Genomic DNA, 18,486 nt, shown 5'->3' on the forward strand with positions numbered 1-18,486 from the left:
CCGATGTTATGAGCTCACAGTGTTTCCGCACACGAACTCCATTATCCCCGCCAGGAACTGGCCAAGACCTCCGAAGAATATCAATACACCGATGATCAAGTTTGGTGTTGCAATACCACGAGCATGAAGGTTAAGAGTTGAAATTAGAAAAATGCCTGTCACGTACACCGGTTATCAAACTGCTAGTATTGAAGTGATACTTTTCGTATGAAATATATAGAGTGGGATGGGGTACCAGTCGCAAATGAGAAAAGTCCTAAGGGAGACGGATTTGCGACTCTGGGAGGTTCCCGTCGAAATTCAAACTGATGCTTTGTGGAGTCCTCAGCATGCTGAGCTTCAGTATGACATGCGGCTGATCTTTCTGGGATTTCTCCATGCATCTTGTCTATAGAGGCCACCATTATGAATTGGCTTCTGTTGCGCAGAACCCGAATTCAATTGAGACGGAAGGGAATATCGATTGTAAGATGAATAAAACGCGGGATGAATCGTTATATAGGACAGTTCCGACCACAAGACAGGTTCCTTGACAAATCCTGACTCAGTGGATTTTGTTTTCTTTTCTCGGGAACGATTTATATACCCCATTTCTATAGCCCATGACCCCGCAGTATCAATTGAGATGAGTGGGTCTGGCACATCGGCGTTATCGCGAGGTTGCTTGTATCCTCGGCTAATGCAACAACGAAAACTTGAAAGAACGAGTCGGCGACATGATTAGTCTTCAGTGTGTCAAGTTGACGAAAGTTAAATCTTTTGAGTTTTAGTATCGACGGTATGTTCGCGCCAGTCGATATTCCTATTTGCGGGGGAGGATGATATGAAGTAGAGGCTAGACCTGGACAATGCCCATGGGCCGGCCCATCTGAGTCAGTGGACAGATATATCAGCTTTTTTCCATACGTGGGCCAGCCCATACGGCCTATTAGGCCCATTTTAGGGCAAAAATTAGTGTTCATATGACTTTCATATTTTATGCAATTCAAGCGAGGCCTTGGCTGTAACGCTTTTGTCACGATAAGGTATTCGGCTGAAAAAGAGTATTTTAGTATTACTATAGAAATGAATTATATCTCATATCAATCTACTCATATCCATCTAGTAGCCTCGAATGCTTTCGAACTCTTTATGAAACACGCTGTGTGCTTTGCTCAGGTAAAACAGGCTCTTCCTCAAGCTCTTCCCTAGGCTCAAATATGCGTAAGAATTACCGAAGTTCCAGCATAATCCTTGACATTCCCCGTGGGACTAGAAAAATTTCGGCCCCGTTTCCCTGCCCATGAGCATACGCGGGCAGTGACCTACTCCCTTAGTCCCGCCCATGGGAATTCTCATCAGTCCCGCCAACACCTTTATATGTATAAAAACGCGGCACCTTTCTTATTTTGGATGGATAAGATGGATAAAATGGATGATCAATGCTCATAAAGTACTGTCTCTTATACATGTTCTCTATAGGAAGCTCTGAATCTCGTTTTTCTTATCCAATTTCTCAGTGATTTTTGTAATATCTATTCTTGGCCAACCAGGTAGTCAGTTTTCATTTGATCAGACCTTGTTCAATATATAGATTTCTTTTTGTAGAGGACTTCATGAGTGATGTGCAAAAATCAATTTTACTAATGCAGAAATATATTTTTGTCCCGTATAACAGCTAGTAGTCCTAGCTCAACACAACCTGAGATTCACTTCAATCCATACACTAACATCAAAATTTATGCCATACATACAATAACCTCAGATTACGGAGAATAACTGCACAATTTATGAATTTTGATCAACATATCAAGTTTCCTGATTGAAAATGCCCGCCTAGTCCCGCGGAAATCTTTTAGGGAGGGACTGACATGTTTCCCGCCCACAGGAGTAAATTTTGATCGCATTGTTCTCACATGGACTGTGCGGGACCAGTCCCACGGGAAATGTCAAGGTCTATTCCTGCACAACACTTGAGAAGCCGTCTTCGTCGGCTTGGCGTGCGTCATCTAATGTTTTGTGGTGGAGCCTTTTCCGTAACATAATTAGACTGTGGCATTCCTACCAGCAAAAAATAGACACCCTCTATGAAAAGCAGGCAATTATTTGTCTCTGTATACATACCTCAAATCTATTACAACCACTAGATGTTCGTGTGTTTGTCCCGCTAAAGCGAACCTACGGGAAGCTAGTTGAGGAAATGATGGTTGCCGGCAAAAACCATATTGATAAGGAAGGTTTCCTACATCTATGTCCACCGAAATTCTGAGTGGCGACCAGCGGATTCATCCTGATTCTTGTGTTTGGACGATGGCGAAGTCAGGGCCACCTGAGCGCGAATCAGTTTTCAATCACGGAAATATATGCACGTGGCTTTGTAGGAGCTGGTCTTAAGCCTCTTGATCAAGACCGTGTTCTTAAAAATATTACTTTCCAGCTTTGTACGCCGACACCACCACCACTGCTAGCTGAAGGCACAATTTCATCTGCTTTTCAAACCCCACAAAATCCTCAACAGCTAATCATATGGCAGCCTTAGGTCTTAGGCAGCATATTTGTTTTCTTTTCAGTACCAGTGTTAGCATAGTTAGTTTACCTTCGACCACCTCTCGGGTCAATGTTATTTTCGTTATTCGGATGCACGTTGCGGTTATGCTAAGGGCTCGAATGCTCTAATGCGCTATTCTCTCTAGGGTACTGCCTACTACACACACTATACGTGCACCATGCGGGTATGGTGTTTTTCTCTCGTTCTCTCCCTCATCTGCCCACGCAGATAGCCATCGAGCATATCCCATCTTACAGTACCTAGGGAACGTAATATAGAAGGCGCTTATTACTACGCCCCTCAATTTAACGAGGGCCGCTCAATCACTGATCTCCGCTATGGCCTTGGCGGTGGGTCCAGGAGAGAGTTTTTCTGTGTATTTTGGTCAAGGTGATATTCCAGAATGACTTTAGTATCTCGGGGACAACGAGAGATGAGTTTGCAACATCCGGATGTCAGGGTGGGCTGGAAGCCCAAAATCCCCTCTTAGCCCTTCGTTGTCCTTCCTCGCTCCTCAAATCCTCCAACCCCGTCAACCCCAGCGCTCCACCGGACCGAACCACCTCACATTGTAATGACAAACCTCTCCACCCGATCCCGATCACCTACTCAACCGTCGCTGCGAGAGCTCTCTTGTTTTACAGACAAGTCCTTTGCAATGTTACCACTCTATAACTGGCACAGAATGGCTTATATGGCAAACCTCCCTCAGGTCTTGGTGGATCAGTGTGTTGTTTTGTATGTGGATCAACCAAGCCTTTTACATACTTCAGAAAAACCCTATTGAAGAGATATAATAACTCTATTTAACAGACTGTAGATAGCAGATTATCTGTTGTGATTTAAAGCCTAACTTTAAAATACCTAATATTGTCACTCACTAAAGTACTGTATCTTCATCATAGTAACCGCCTCTAGAAACAGTACCAGCATCTAATTCTGCTAGATGAACCTTCAACCATAAACATTGAGACAGCCGCTGAACAGTCTACTACGATACCTGAACCAGGACCGCAATAATCTCAACCAACCTGCTCTTCTGAAGTCTTAGCTTTATCAACCTCTCTACTCAACATCCCCCACTACCTCTACACCAGACCACAACCTACCAATGCCTCAGTTCTGCAACAGCCCAAACCTTCTCTACCGCAACCAACTTTTAAGACTTATTAAACCACACCTTCTCCTAAATACACACTCACCGTTTAAGGCTTTTACCGCTGTTTCCACAACAAACCGTCGCCGTTCAAACTCAAAAGAAAACCAGCAACAGCTCAACTAATCAAGCTCGCAATAAAAACGCATCTGCCACACAGTTCCTAACTAGGTTTTTAATCTCTGCTTTACCAGCATTCTCACAACTCCTAGCTAAGATGCAGCCAGCCGCGGACAACCGTCGGCCGCGTTATCAGTGAACTCATTATAGCCACGCCACGAGGGCAGCCTAACACCACAAACGGCAAATCGGCCATGACGAGCCTTAAACCAGGTGAGGCTCTGCCGCAACTCGCCCCCTTCTCCTCGCATCCCCGTCCGCCAACCTCGTCGATCGCTTCCTCGTTCCTCTCGCGCTTCCAGTCACTAGGCCCGCAAACCCGCACGCAGACTCTGGATGCCAACCAGCTGCACCTCCTGATGCTTACGCTCAACCGCCCTCACTGTTCCCGGCTGCGCCCGCGCTCGCCCCGGCCTTCTTAAAGACTGAGCTTTGTGCCGACGGGACCGACGCCTCGTACAACCCGAACCGCCATTCACTCGCCGTATGTGGGCTGGAGGGGAGGTGCGCTGGCCGCGGGATGCTTACGGTCAACCGAACCCATTACGAGTGGGTCAGCAAGTGACCGAGACGCCGCGCGTACTCAGCGCAGAGGTGAAGGTCATTAAGAGGACCGGAGAGAACAAGATTGCTGTGGGAGTTGAGAAAGAGTTTACCAGCAAACACGGCGTCTCGATCGTGGACAAAAGGTACCTCCAGTGTTGAATGCCACCCCAACCCACGCATTCTCTCTCTCTCTACAGGAATTGGGTGTTTCGTGAAGCCCTGCCTACTCCATCAGCCTCGTCGACCCCTAAGTCGTCGCCTCTAGCCCCCAGTTCGTCTCATCTATCAACCCCGACGCATGCCTTATTGGCCATCGTCAGCGAGGGCAATACGCATACGCGCACCCTCGTCCAAACCCCCGTCACCCTCTTCCGCTTCTCCGCGCTCACCTTCAACGCACACAAGATCCACTACTCCCTACCCTGGGCACGGGATGTCGAGAATCATCAGGATACTGTGGTTCAGGGCTAGGGAACTGTAAGGGATAAACTCGCTCCAAATTATTCGGGGAAATTGAGATGACAGAGAAAAAAGAATTGCATCATTATTCAGGCAATATGTGGAAATTTGATAGTATAATATCTCTTCACATGATGAGATATAGCTTGCTGTTTCTCTTTCAAAAAGGCATTAAATAGACATATCAAGAGAGATTTAAAAGCTATTTGGAATAGGTCGCATGTAAATTCTTGATATCTGCCACAATGGAGAATGTACCGTTGGCCAAGAAGTGGTGTTACAGGGATGACGCACCTCGGAAAATTAGATCACCTTTGCATGTGAACCCGGCTTGGAATTTTCTGTTGGCAGGTCTACAAGCGGGCAATGAAAATTCTACATATATTATGGTATACGTTACCATCAAAACGTCAACAGGTGCACTCCAGTGAACGAATTTGTACATATTAACCCATGTCGTTCCGGCACCGAACTCCCCGGTGACCCGAATGGCCCCGCTCATAGCCCTTGGTATGACATGCCACTGCAAGGCCGTATGTCCTACTATTAGCCTGTTTATTGACCTCTCCATCTAAAGAGAATTCGGAATTGGCGACTCCGAGCCCAAAAACCTCTTCGCGCGCGTCATCTAATCGAAGAGGAAAGTTTCAGTAACAAGACCAGATCTGAGAATGGATTGACCTTCGAAATATCATCTCGGGAAAAAGTCAGTGAAGATTGTGGGCTGAATGTAATAGCCGCCTTATCATTCTTTAGTGCCTTGCCGCCTAGGTGGATGGTAGCACCCTCTTGCTGACCGGACTTGATATACCCCAGGATCTTGTCATACTGTTAGGAGGACCATGATCTGCAGCCTTGTTAAAGGGATGTCCGACAGTAATTGATTTTATGTGCTGTGTAAACTTGGCAAGAAACTCGCCATAGACATCTTTGTGCACACAAAATCGAGTTCCAGCATGGCATGTTTGGCCGAAGTTCATATTAATGTCTCTAGCATACCATTTATCAGCGGCATCGATATACGCATCCGGAAAGATGATGGTTTTTTCAAAGGATCCAAGATACTCACTTGTCTATAAACTCGCAATTTTGCATTGGGCGATGTACTTACTGGTGATTTGCCGCCAGGTTCAAGCGTCGCCTCCAAGTTAGACGACGTGGCGGCCTTCATGATGTCCCGGCCAGTCACGGTAGAACCTATAAGAACAACCGTGTCCACATCCTTATGGTGAGCTATGGCACTTCCAACGGTCTTGCCATATCCTGAGACTAAACTCACCGTTGTCCTGGGGAAACGGCTTTCGCGATCAACTCGTAATCTTCAAAGCAGAAATGGGAGAAGTCTCGGCCGACTTTAAGCAATGGTATTTGCGGTGGCAAGCACAGGAGCAATCGTCCACTTAAAGATCATCATCGGGAAGCTAGTCAAGTGTTACTGTTAGTGACTTCTTGCCAGACAAGCGAGCAAGCATGTGACGGCACGGGAACTCACTTCCACGGAATTATTTGGCCGTAGACACCAATCCAGCGGGTGAAGGCTAGTGTGTTGGAGATATTGAACCTTGTCGGCCCAACCGGCATAGTACTGTATAGTACCGATTGATCCTGGAAGATCCAGTGAGCCACACTGCCCAGGTGTCGTGCCCCTATCGAGACACTCCAATGCCACGAGCTCATCCTTGTTCTCCTCAAGGAAATTGGTCAGTTTGCGCAAGAGAGATGGTCAGTGAGGTTAGAATGAGCCCAGTCACCTGCGTCGGACACTCAACGTGCTACTTCACGGCATCATCAGCATTGTCCTCTCAACCTTCGACTATCGAGGTCAGACGCTGGCCAGTAGAAGTGCCCTCAACATCGAATTGGGCGCCTTACTTGCTGCGCACAAACTCTCCGTCAATAGAGAGACCGATGGGAAGGACATGTTCCGAGAATTCAAGACAACGTTTGGTACTCTTTGGATAATTCCTAGAACATATGCAAGATACAGCCAATTCGGTGAGTAGGACTCGTTTCCTCACAGCTAAAAGAAATACTGTAGTACAAACGAGGGGGAGGGGCATTTTCAGATGGCGAAGTCGGAGTGAGGAGATCACGGGATATTCTCGACAACTTTAAAGTATAATGCTGTTACGAATTCCGAGATAAGATGAATGTCGATCTAGGGACGACCATAATTTATACTCGGAGCGGAATTTCTACTTAGAGAGGACCAATAACTCATTCTGCCCAGGAACCGAGCAGGCCAACGGCCCACTTGGAGGATAATTCTCAGTAATATGTGTCAAAACGCCTCGCCTCTACGACTGCTAAGTTAGCCAGGTCCGGGAAGTCGGTAACTATTACAGGTAAACTTAATAAGGCCTGCTTCGATGTGAATGCTACATGTTTTGATGGGAACAAATGAACGTGACTCCTCAATTTTTAATTAGAGTCTATCAGCTTTTCAAGGGATCACAAGAGGCGGAAAGCCTCTACATATTGCATTTTGCGAGAGGACATTCGTCCAAGGTGAGTGTAGCCGACTTAGTAATGAAATACTCATTAATTGCGACGTCTTTCCCGGATTCCTTTCCGTATCCAGACTCTTTGATACCACCAAATGGCGTTTCTGCGGCGGATTGGTTACCTAGATACCCGTAAGCTTAGTCCTCCAGTCATCTACTGAAATTTTAACCCACCTGTGTTCAATCCGATCATACCAGCCTCCAGGCTCTCTAGGAGTCTCCATGTGCGGTTCACATCTCGGGTGAAGACGTATGATGCCAGGCCCATGCTGGTGTTGTTCGCCCATTCTACCGCCTGGCACTCGTTATCAAATCGGAAGAGAGCACACAAGGGTCCGAACGTCTCCTCGTTGGCGACCAGCATTCTTTCGTTAGCCTCGGCAATAATGGTAGGAGGGTAGAAATATCCGGTATGCCCAGCAGGACGGGAGCCTCCGAATGCCAGTCGACCACCATGAGAGATAGCATCCTTAACATGAGACTCAACCTTGTCTACTCCCCCAGGTGTTGTAAGTGGCCCAATAGTAGTATCTTTGGCTGCTCCGTGACCAAGCTTTAGCTTTTTGGTCTTTTGCACGAGTAATTTCTCAAAGGCGTCATAGACGCCTTTCTGAACGTATACACGGTTTGCAGTAATACATGCCTGACCAGCGTGTCGCCACTTAAGCTGAATCAAAGCTTCTGCTGCCTTTTCAAGGTCTGCATCATCGAAGATGATGTATTTTGGCGGCAGTCATAAGTTCATGCCAGCGTAAAAGTATCTGCGCTCGGCGGCGAGGGGTGGTCTGGCGATAACGTTCAAAGGCATCATAGGATGTGCGCACGGCATAATCTACATCCTCAGCGGCGTTTGCAGGACAGGACGCGAACGGGCTACCGGTACCAGGATCTTTCGGCACGCACCTGAATCAGTATCACCACTTGTTTTCCTATGGGTCTTATTTCAGATCATACCCACAATTTCAAAGCGCGCACCAGACGACGCTTCGACCCATTTACCATTCACGAATGACTGTTGTTTCAAAAGTGTTGGATCCTCCAACTAAATATTATCGTCTGGCGTTAGCATTCGATTTCGCAGTGCTGTACAATCATGAAACCCTACCTGGAATGGGACGTTGTCTCTTGACTTCATATTTTCTTCCAGAATCGCTGAAACAGTGGTGCTATCTTTTTCTGGTGAGGATTAGCTATTAATCGCTCTGCGTTCCCTCTACTTTATCAATTCCGGGAGGGCATGCGGCATATTTTCCTCCCGCCGATTTCCATCATGCCAAGACGGCTTTTCGAGGTCTAAATTTAAGTTTTTACGAAAGATTGGGGATCGGCAACGGGTTCTCCACCGGATCAAAACGCCCCAGCCATGAAGCCTTCTCTCGTCTGCCGAGCAATGATGCCAAAGGACCTGCGCAGGAAATAATCTCGAAATGTCGGGGTAAGCGGGGTTCCGAGGCGTCGCGGGTTGAACCTGCATGACCACATAAAAAGTCGCCACGCTCCCCATGGGGAATTCCCCGCATCAACCACACGAAATCTTGAATACCTGGGCGCTTCCTGAATCTATAAACCCTACATTTGTTTGACAAAGGCCTCCTAACTTCCTTTCAACGTAACCTTCACAATGAGCTCTCTCTCCTATGATCTGATCGTGGTGGGATCAGGCTTTGCCGGCTGCATGACTACCCTAAACTTCCTAGAAACCTGTGAGCGACTAAACAAAACCGCTCGCGTCGCTCTGGTTGAAGCCGGAAAAAATGGCGAGAGATGTGGTGCATCTCGCTGGACAGGTGCTTTTCTTCGCATGGGTCGAGACTTGACTTTTGATGAGGACTGGATCCAGGAGATGATTCAGGTTAGCAACGGTCAAGCTGATTTGGACTATTGCCGCAAACTGGCTCTGGAGGCCAAAGCTAGCGTCGAGTATGTCGAGGACCGCGGGGTAAACTTTATTCGACACGAAGAGAAGAATGTTAGTGGTCTATGGGATATGTTTCGTATTTATTCTAACCAAAGGCTATAGGTCCTCCTCGAATTCAAAACAAACCAACATTTTGTTATGCCTGACGGAGGCGGCTGGGCTATAATCAAAGCTCTCATGAAGAAAATCAAGACCTACGATAACTGTGATATTCATTGGGAAACGGAAGGTCGGGCCCTTTTGACGGACAGCCGAGGACGCATCAATGGACTGCAGGTTCGCCGAGCCAATGCCCTCTTGGAGAATTTCTATGCCCCCGACGTGATGCTGGCCAGCGGCGGATTTGAAGGAAGCCAGGAAATGCTGGCAAAATACATCGGTCCGAAGACACATGAGCTTCAAATCATTGCACCCGGTCTCAAGTACAATCGTGGCCAAGGACTGAATATGGCTTTGGAAGTTGGTGCCGACACCGCCGGGTCATTCGATAGCATTCACTCTGAAATGGTTGACACTCGCGCTACAAAGCCAGATGCCGTTATTTGGGGCCACAACTACGGTATCGTGGTCAACGAGAACTGCGAGCGATTCTATGATGAAGGGAAGCGACATCTCTTTGCAACCTTTGAAATGATCGCGGTTGAACTGTGGCGTGACCATAAAAACAAAGGATTCTTCATCACTGACGCTACTACAATGAAACGCTTTCGTCCTGGCTGGGTCTATGAATCCACAGATCAAGAGCCTGTTGAAGCAAATAGTCTCGCTGAATTAGCGAAAAAGCTTGGTCTAGAGGAGGCCAAGCTTGAGAAAACCATTACCGAGTTCAATTCGGCTTGCAATGACCGTCCTCTGGACCTGATGAAGCTTGACGGGAAAGCTACAACCGGCCTGAAGGTCAACAAATCGAATTGGGCCCATCCCCTCAACAACCCTCCCTTCTATGCTTTCCCCCTGACTACCCAAATCACTTTCACCTTCGGTGGTGTAAAGGTCAACCCTGACTCCCAGGTTTTGACGCCCAACGGTGCGCCTATTCCTGGTCTCTGGGCCACTGGAGAGCTTACCGGACTTTACTACAATGGTGCGTTACGAATTCCTTTCTGTGATGAGATTAAGAACTGACAAATGCCAAGAATATCCTCCGGCCACTTCAGTTTTGAGATCCTTGACTTTCGGTCGATTGGCTGGTGTTTCTCTCGCACATAGGCTCCAAAGCTCAACGGAGAGGGCAGTACTTTAGTTTCTGGTGTGGTCATATGTATCCGGAGTAGAACTTAGAGATACACAATCCATGTTTCTTTAAACCCTAATACCAGGAACGCATATTTCAATAGCCCCTTATAAGTGGTATTATTCTCAAAAATTATACCGTCCGCATCTGTTAAACACGAGGATTATTCTCTAATCACAGCCGTACTTAATTCCGAATGGAGTTCCGTCAATGACAGCGAAATTAGTCGCATAAGCAATAACTAGTTGTAGCTCCATTTTAGTGACATACAAGACTTACATCGTCCAAGCCGAATGTCTGCCAAATAAGTACCCACGTCTGAGGATATTAATCAACCATAACCTAATGCCCTCCCATTTTACTGTGTAGTGGCTCAAAAAATCCCTAGTGATGATCAAGCCAAAACTATAAGTTGTTTGAATATTTTTGGACAGCGGATCTCAAGACATCCCGATTTGCACGAAGTTATTTTATCGGCACGCAGTATTGAAACGGCTAACCGAGACATCATTGGTCGACAATTCCGAGCTCATAAATCCAAAGACCCCATACCTCATTCAACTTTAGTGTTGGCCTTTGCCGTTGAGGTAACGGAGCTTGCTCTCCTTGGATTGTGTCCGCCGAAGATTGCCACTGACTTGCTTTCATTCATCTCGGAGATTAAGCTTGAAGTGAACTAGTTTTGACAGAGAGTTATCGTTCTCTACTTATATATGCCATTCCAGTAGTTTAATTATGTTGGCTAGATCTATCATTACCGAGGTAGCCGCTGTTCAATTCCTAGTCGTCCATCTTTGAGAATAGGACTACCTTACGGCAAGTCATTCAAAGGTAGCGTAACTCACTGAGTGGCCATTTCCTAAAACGGAAATGGGTATAATGTGATGAAGTATCAACGTCATGGAGAGAACCTCGGTAATTCCTTCTATCAGCACTTGCTAAAAGTGTATAGACTAGTATGCATTCAGGGTGAATAAGATCAAGTGGAACCAATTCAGGATAAAAAGGATTGATTGATGCCTGAGATCAATTAAGCGATCTCAGGGGATTTTATAATCGAGCTATGGCGTGTTATGACACCATAATTCCGATCTCATACGAATAGTCACCAAGGGGAAATAGGTGATCGATGAATAAGCCTATCCCGAAGGGTCCTAGTGGTAAGTTACCACTCTATGCGCTGACACCTTCTTATTGACAATATTGAGGTTGCAGTACTAGACCAAGGGAGACTCTGGTTCCCTATCGTTATTATCTGATTGTCGATTTGCGAATTTTGATTTTTAACATATGGTTAATTAACAAAACAGTACAGGTTGAGTTGAGTATTTATCAGGTTGCTTATACCTATCCTAAAAGGGTTAGTGCAGTCAGGCTAACTGTACAGCGGTGAGGAATCCTTAAGTATAGACAGTATTCGCCCTACTACTCTAACTATATATAGTTTTTCCTACCCTAACTATAAATAACTTTCTTTATATAATAAACCTTAGATTTTAAGAAGTTTTAGGTTTAAGTCTAATTTATCCCTAGTTTAAATCTTAGCTTTTTTATTTACCTATAGTATTTATATGTAACGGCAATGCCTAGGATCATGTGCCAATTCCAATAGACCAAAAAGTCCACTATATCAAAGCTCTTGCTTTGATATTCCTAGGCACCAATACATATATACTAAGGTAGCGCGCGGTAACTAATCATCGTCATCCTCCCCCAAGGATGCCCGTGACAAGTCTAGCCATACCTATTATGAATATTTGGATCTAGTATCTTAAAATTAAGAAGAACATGTACGAGAAGAATATTGCCATTTTGTATAATATCATAAAGGACCGTTCGCCCCTATTGACAGAACATATTAATGTTAACTAACTCCTTAGATAGAATTTATAAGGCTATAGACTTTTGGCTTTTTTTATAAATAGTAATATATAGCTGTATAGATTTATCTATATTGCAAGAATTAATCTTAATACTGGAAAAGGCTAGGAGAATCTTTACAACAGATTTATACTTCTGCTTTACTGCTAAATGTAGTACTGTTGCCCCCTTTATATCTATATTACTGAAAGAAATTATATTATATCTAAGAAGTATTTACAAAATATCACCGTATCTTTTTATAGCTACTGTAAGATGGGAATGCTCGCTGGCAGTCTGCGTTGGCAGACGGGTCGATCACAAGAGGACAAAACCACCACACTCGCAGAGTGCAGGAGAGTAGTAGATAAAGCGGTGCCCTACTGAGAAAACAGTATTCAGAGCATTCGAGCCCTTGCTCGAATGCTAGCAATCCGAAATAACGAAAATAACATTGGTGATCTGCAAGGTGGATAGTATGTAAGTTAACTATCGTTGAGGGCTTATTATACTGTATAAAGGTAAGGCCTAAGACCTACAACGTAACCTGACATCACCAGAGCGATTCCCCCACTACAGTATGTATATGTATCTCAGTGAGCAGTAGGGATCCGAAAGTAATATGATTATTCATGAATATTCATCAATATCTGCCAATATAAATAATATAAATTGAATAATGTTGAGTATCGCGATGGTCAAAGCTCATGGTGGCACTAGCGATGGACATTTAAATAGATATGGTCCCCACTTTTGATAGTAACCTCAACAAGAACACTACAACTGCCTATCTTAACAGAATAAGACGTTTATTCGCGCGAATAAAAAATCCATATATTCATAGTCGCACTCCTTATTCCTTTCAGAGCCCTATTCGTGGACATACTTCTGGACTAATTCCGATGGTTCGGCTTGGTTCCTGATCTGCACCAGCCTCATATCACAACATAGAGTCAAGATCAGATGAAGATTTTCTCATTTATCTAGGGCCTCTCTCTCAATAAGAGAAAGATCATACTTAAACAATCTCAGCGTCTTGAAGTATATGCTTCCCTAGTATCATCGTACCCCTTATTTCAACAACTTTTGTTGCCTATTTATTAACAAAACGAAAAGCACCCAATCTCAGTCAAGCATAACTCGGATCTCATCTTCTTCCCCTGGCTTTGCTGTCACCTGGATTTTTGGTATTTTTAACCACAAATTCTGACGCTCCGTCACGTCAATACACGATGTCTTCGAGACTGCGAATATTCCCGTCGCTAACCACATCTCCGCCGCGGATTTGCTCTCGGCTTCCGCGACCAGTGTGTGCTGAACCGCAGGTATCAAGGTCCTTTGCATGATTAAATTAGTATTTGCATCTGCCCGCAGCAGTAATGCCGGGCTTTCGGCTGCAAGCCTGACTCCTTTTGAACGCGGTGCAAACATCAAATCCCTTTGTAGATTGACAACACCACTGGCGCTATCATTCGAGAGGATCAAGCACCTCTGTTCGTCTTTCCCCCATGCTTCCACCGCAGCAGCATCCAGATCCAACTGCCTCCCCAAATCTCTCTGTGGGCACAACTGGCCCGTTCTTGTCGAACCAGAAGCCGCAAAGCCTGCGTCAAGTAACCTGATGGGCCCAGGTACGATGGCTGCCGGTGACCACCTCACCTTGTGTATACGGAAGTGCCATCCTGACCACATTTCCGATGCGGGAATTAGGGTAGTCTGGATCTCGAATTCAATTGCCTTCTTGGGCCTCCAGGTACTAACAAGAGCCGGCACTGTTTCCACTATCGTTCCCATCCCAGCAGCCGCCTCAGAAGTGAGGATTGGGATCTGCCGACTCCGTACATTGAACGGATTCGCACGCACAATCCATGCGTCACCGTCATCGAGACTGACAGTCAGCGTGCTGTCCGGAGCCATCTGCTCCAGCAGTGTGCCACTGGGGACGCTGAATCCAAAGAATGACGAGTACGCCATCTTGCCGTACTTTGCCTCTCTGGCGCGGTGGGCTTTCGTGGTTCCTTGGCCCGATGAGAGCAGAAAGTGGTGGCTGCGTTCGCTGCATAAAATATGCCGGGGCGGCCAGAGGATTTTGACATTATCGAGTAGCGGCTGGGCAGGCAAAAGGCGAGCAGCAAGTGGGTGCGGTAACTCTTTTGCTGTCCAGAAAGAGTGGCTCTCAGGTAGACAAAGAACGATGAATGATTTCATACACCAGTATACGGACTGCGGTGAGTTATAGTTCTCGCTGAGGAACATGTTTGGATAGGTATAGCCGATATTGATGGTACCATCAGTGTTGAAGATGTCAGACTGCTTACTCCACCAGCGTAGATGGCGGAGAAGGAGACCTTTGACCACGCCGATGTTGTTGAGTGGTGCATCAAGCTGTACCCCCGCGATGGCGACTGCAGACCAGAATGCCGCGAACGCGAACCGGTACGTCAGGCTCCGCCCAAACGGGATGGCACTTCCTAGAAGTCGCAAAGTCAGTACTATTTTTCGGAAATATACGTCTCGTATTCAGGTGCAGAGAATCAGGTGGCAGATATGCAGATAGTGGAGAGATGAAAATGTTTTATAGGCCAACATACCATCCACATCAAAGTACCTCCAGAACCCCGACGCAAACTGTCGTGCCTCCAGCTTATACCTCTCAACCCTACTCTGATCTTCGGAAGCCAAAGCTCTATCCTCCATACACCTCACATATAACATCCGTGCAAACTGGATTGCGAAGCTTCCCGAGTAATAATCGGCCTGTTTCCTCTCATTGCCCCAGAGCCCATCGCTACTCCATCCCTCACCAAGATCGAATGAGTCCAGCATGTTCAAGTCCTGGGCCACAACATCCTCGTCCTGGGACCCCAGCGCCAGATTGACCAGCACACGAAACCAGCGCCAATTGTTCTCGGGCATTTTCCGTCCATTAATTTGGCGCAGCCACCTTTCTAGATTTTCCCGAGCCATCGCGTCCATCCCAGACAAAAATGCCGCAGGGGCCATCAGCAGTGCGTACGCGATGCTCTCCATTTCCACCATGCGCTGGTCGAAATCGCCCAGATCACCCCAATACTCCGAAGATGCTGGGTTTGTGCCAGCTCGTAAGCCGCAGACCCATGAGTCCACGTCAAGTCCAAGGCTATCTGCATTGCTTGCAGGACAAAGGACGCTCGCGATGGCCCAGAGCGGCCGTGCAAAGCCCTCGAGTTGGGCGGAAACCTCATCAAACCCCGCCGCGGTGCCTGCGGAGAGTTTTATAAAGGCATTTTGGGGGGGACTTGTGCTGCTCCAGCGGCTTTAGCAGGGCGGTGCTAGCACATACGAGGTCAGAGCGGGTCCGAAATGGGTTGTCCGTGAAACCTGGGAGTGCGACCATGGTTGGAGTTCTGCCTAGTCTTCCAAGTATGAGGATTGAGAGTTGGATATTCGTAGGGAAATTAGAGGTTTCAAGGCAGGTTGGGGCCTCCGGGCACTTATAGTTCACTTTGGTGCCAAGTCTGCTCTCGGTCTTCGGGACAATATGTTTGCAGTTCGGGTGATTATATTCTCCATGTCATACTTTCGATTTACTCGGCTCAAAAACAATTCGAGCGACGAATTAACATTACTCCCAGGTATTGATAACGATTGAGAATAAAATTTTACTAGAATACTCATCAACCGTTCAAGCCACAGTTCTCAACCTTGCCACATTAACTTCATTTAATTCTGTTCACACTTTCTCAACCTTAATTTCATCCTTGGATGTGGTTTCCACTTGGTTGCTTGACGCGCTTAGTTCGGCCTCTTTCTCTGTTTCAACTATATTCCCATCGACAACCTCCTGGCTTTGGCGTCGCTTCAGTTCTCGCTTCCACAGGTACTGTCCCAACATAAACAGGCACCAGTAAGCAACAGTCAAAATTGTGTTGACGGTAAAGCCCTTGCGCCACTTGGGTGCCTCGAGAACGGGGAAGGCCGTGATTGGGTAGAAGGAGAAGAAGATCCAACCGCAGGTCATCTGTTAATTATGGGAACAAAATGAGGTCAGTGAAAACTCTGCTAACTCCAGCGAAATCTGAGGGCCCAAGGAAAGAGAATGGCTAAGAAAAGAAACAAGAGTAAAAAGCAACAAAAGCAAAAAGAAAACAAAAAAAAACAAACTCACCATCGCTCCCGTCGTGAATGCTCTAGCTTCGGCATCGTCCTTCATGATCATGTTAACCCAAGGAAACAGGATTGGAGTAATGCAAGAGGTCATTCCCAACAGATAATAGGCCGTGAAATGAAGCCCCACTGGTATGTCCCACACAAGAAGAACGACATTACAAAAGAGAAGAACTGCGGTTGCGAACGTGAAGGTGGTCCAGATCGGGTAGACCATGCAAAGAGAGGTCGAAAGGATGCCTGTCACTACAGCGACTCCCTGAACACCAGTTGGGATTGTGTTGATCTCCGGGATGGTGTAAGTGCCGTGTTGTTCCGCCTCGTATTTCAGCCACAGGGCCATTTGCCCGCTAACATAGCTGGTACACTGAAAGCTAGAGATTACCTCAAGAGTCAGTTCGGTACCGCAAAACACTACGTTCAGGGGCTTACCAGATGTAAGTCGAGATAGCGATGTAGAAATGCCAGTGCGTAAACACACGCTTGAGCATGCGCTTCCCTATCTTCGTGCTCTCCTTGACGCCATCATCGCCCATTCGGGCGCGCGCAAGTTGCTGGTCCCGCTCGGTGAGCCACCAGACTCGGGGGCTTTGCGGGATGCCGGGGAAAAGGAAGAACCCGGCAATTGCAATTGGAATGCTAATGATACCGTCCTGTGTGGCAACACGTAAGTTTTTCATCACTATCTTGTCGTCCGAAAAGGGAGCCATCGAATACCCACTATGATGAACAACCAGCGCCAGCCGTCCATACCCAACACACCATTCAGATTGGTGTACGCGGCAGCTTGCAGATATCCTCCGAACATTGAGCCAACGTTACTACTCACGTACCACACTCCCGCTCTTTTGAAAACCTCGTCGGCGCGGTACCATGAGGTCAGAATGTAGATGCTGCCCGAGGACGCCGGGGTTTCGAGCACACCCAGCAGAAACCGGATACCAAAGATATCGTGCTCGTTGCGCATGCGTGCCTGGCAAAATGTTACAATTCCCCAGAGAAGCTCCATGGTCGGTGGATAGTAACGGGACAGGCTCGGCCGAGAGATCAGCATCATGGATGGGATCTCAAAGAGGAGATATCCTATATTATAGAATGTCCCGAACAGGGAATACTGGTTCCCATTCAGATGGAGCTCCTCCTTCATGCCCGAAACATAGGCGTTATTGGTATTGCCTTGATCAAGCCATTTGATGAAAACTAGGTACCATCAGCGTTAGTATGTGTTTATCTTCTCTAATCCTTATTCGGTCCGAAGATGGATGATCGTTCATTCGCTGAATCCCTGCATGCTCTTTCATGGCCCGCTTTGTTGGGGGCTGGTTAAAGAGGGAATACTCACACATCAGACAGCACAGCGGCATAATGAAGCAGTCCAGCTTGCGCAAAAGCCTGCGCTCCTCATCTGAATAGTGGCTTGGGTACCAATCGAAGATATATTTCCATGCCTTCCACAGCGAGGGAGCTGCTGGCCGATTGGTCGAGGAGCTCACAACAGGGGCTTTTTCTGTGTCGGAGGGCTCGTCGGCGGTAGGCGGCGGCGCCACCCTGTTTCCACTGGCCATTTTTTGCTGGACTCGTATTCTTTCTGAGGGTATTTTAAGGTCCAAAGGAAGGAATAACTGTGGTCAGAGAAAACTGGGTCACTGCTAGACCTCAGCCTGGACGCTACAGCGTCTATATAGACGCCAGCGTTCGGGGTAAAGGAAAATGATACGACTTTGAAGTTTAAAGACAATTTCATGGCTGACAGAGACGTCCAATCGCAGGGTCAGTTGTGCAGGAACACACAGGTGGGGTCCTTGCTGCTTAGTGGCTCGGGGGGAAAAGCCGCGGACTTCGGCCTATCCAGCTATATGCCGGAGGATTTTACCCCGCAAAATGGGCCTAGGGCTTCAAAACAACGCCACAGAAGGGGGGCAGTCGTGCTGCCTTAGCGGCATTTGTCGGATGATTGGCGTCGGGAATGACATGGTACAAGCACAGCGTGGAGCCTTGGGTTTTACCTAAGGCTAT

The 18,486-nt window shown here is 46.9% G+C and overlaps 9 protein-coding genes across 9 annotated transcripts; 4 read left to right on the forward strand and 5 right to left on the reverse strand.

Annotated features, from left to right (window-relative positions):
* Positions 1-2,865: 2,865 nt before the first annotated feature.
* On the forward strand, positions 2,866-3,202 carry N7481_011927 (uncharacterized protein; the record flags this gene model as incomplete). Its single annotated transcript, XM_057271146.1, has 2 exons — positions 2,866-2,877; positions 2,930-3,202. 2 exons carry the CDS (start codon positions 2,866-2,868, stop codon positions 3,200-3,202), a joined length of 285 nt encoding a protein of 94 aa, XP_057118320.1.
* A 1,087-nt stretch (positions 3,203-4,289) lies between these two features.
* Positions 4,290-4,820, forward strand: N7481_011928 (uncharacterized protein; the record flags this gene model as incomplete). The annotated part of the gene is made up of 2 exons (XM_057271147.1): positions 4,290-4,492; positions 4,547-4,820. The coding sequence occupies 2 exons, from the start codon at positions 4,290-4,292 to the stop codon at positions 4,818-4,820; spliced, it is 477 nt and encodes a 158-aa protein (XP_057118321.1).
* Positions 4,821-5,293: 473 nt separating this feature from the next.
* N7481_011929 (aldehyde dehydrogenase (NAD(P)(+)) ald5) lies at positions 5,294-5,979 on the reverse strand (the record flags this gene model as incomplete). Its single annotated transcript, XM_057271148.1, has 3 exons — positions 5,294-5,436; positions 5,638-5,881; positions 5,920-5,979. Coding segments are annotated over 3 exons (447 nt in total), but the record flags the coding sequence as incomplete, so codon positions are not given.
* A 183-nt stretch (positions 5,980-6,162) lies between these two features.
* On the reverse strand, positions 6,163-6,389 carry N7481_011930 (uncharacterized protein; the record flags this gene model as incomplete). The annotated part of the gene is made up of 2 exons (XM_057271149.1): positions 6,163-6,229; positions 6,301-6,389. 2 exons carry the CDS (start codon positions 6,387-6,389, stop codon positions 6,163-6,165), a joined length of 156 nt encoding a protein of 51 aa, XP_057118323.1.
* Positions 6,390-7,279: 890 nt separating this feature from the next.
* Positions 7,280-8,447, reverse strand: N7481_011931 (uncharacterized protein; the record flags this gene model as incomplete). Its single annotated transcript, XM_057271150.1, has 4 exons — positions 7,280-7,434; positions 7,487-8,011; positions 8,267-8,354; positions 8,418-8,447. The coding sequence occupies 4 exons, from the start codon at positions 8,445-8,447 to the stop codon at positions 7,280-7,282; spliced, it is 798 nt and encodes a 265-aa protein (XP_057118324.1).
* A 486-nt stretch (positions 8,448-8,933) lies between these two features.
* Positions 8,934-9,332, forward strand: N7481_011932 (uncharacterized protein; the record flags this gene model as incomplete). The annotated part of the gene is made up of 1 exon (XM_057271151.1): positions 8,934-9,332. One exon carries the CDS (start codon positions 8,934-8,936, stop codon positions 9,330-9,332), a length of 399 nt encoding a protein of 132 aa, XP_057118325.1.
* Positions 9,333-9,368: 36 nt separating this feature from the next.
* On the forward strand, positions 9,369-10,355 carry N7481_011933 (uncharacterized protein; the record flags this gene model as incomplete). The annotated part of the gene is made up of 1 exon (XM_057271152.1): positions 9,369-10,355. One exon carries the CDS (start codon positions 9,369-9,371, stop codon positions 10,353-10,355), a length of 987 nt encoding a protein of 328 aa, XP_057118326.1.
* A 3,094-nt stretch (positions 10,356-13,449) lies between these two features.
* N7481_011934 (DUF2264 domain-containing protein) lies at positions 13,450-15,700 on the reverse strand (the record flags this gene model as incomplete). The annotated part of the gene is made up of 3 exons (XM_057271153.1): positions 13,450-14,795; positions 14,916-15,566; positions 15,643-15,700. 3 exons carry the CDS (start codon positions 15,698-15,700, stop codon positions 13,450-13,452), a joined length of 2,055 nt encoding a protein of 684 aa, XP_057118327.1.
* A 336-nt stretch (positions 15,701-16,036) lies between these two features.
* N7481_011935 (uncharacterized protein) lies at positions 16,037-18,035 on the reverse strand (the record flags this gene model as incomplete). Its single annotated transcript, XM_057271154.1, has 5 exons — positions 16,037-16,324; positions 16,472-16,844; positions 16,903-17,123; positions 17,192-17,670; positions 17,813-18,035. 5 exons carry the CDS (start codon positions 18,033-18,035, stop codon positions 16,037-16,039), a joined length of 1,584 nt encoding a protein of 527 aa, XP_057118328.1.
* Positions 18,036-18,486: the final 451 nt, after the last annotated feature.

Source organism: Penicillium waksmanii (assembly GCF_028829765.1).
Source record: "Penicillium waksmanii strain IBT 27052 chromosome Unknown utg000009l:1.0-4314994.0:1.0-4318279.0, whole genome shotgun sequence".
Lineage (NCBI taxonomy): Eukaryota > Fungi > Ascomycota > Eurotiomycetes > Eurotiales > Aspergillaceae > Penicillium > Penicillium waksmanii.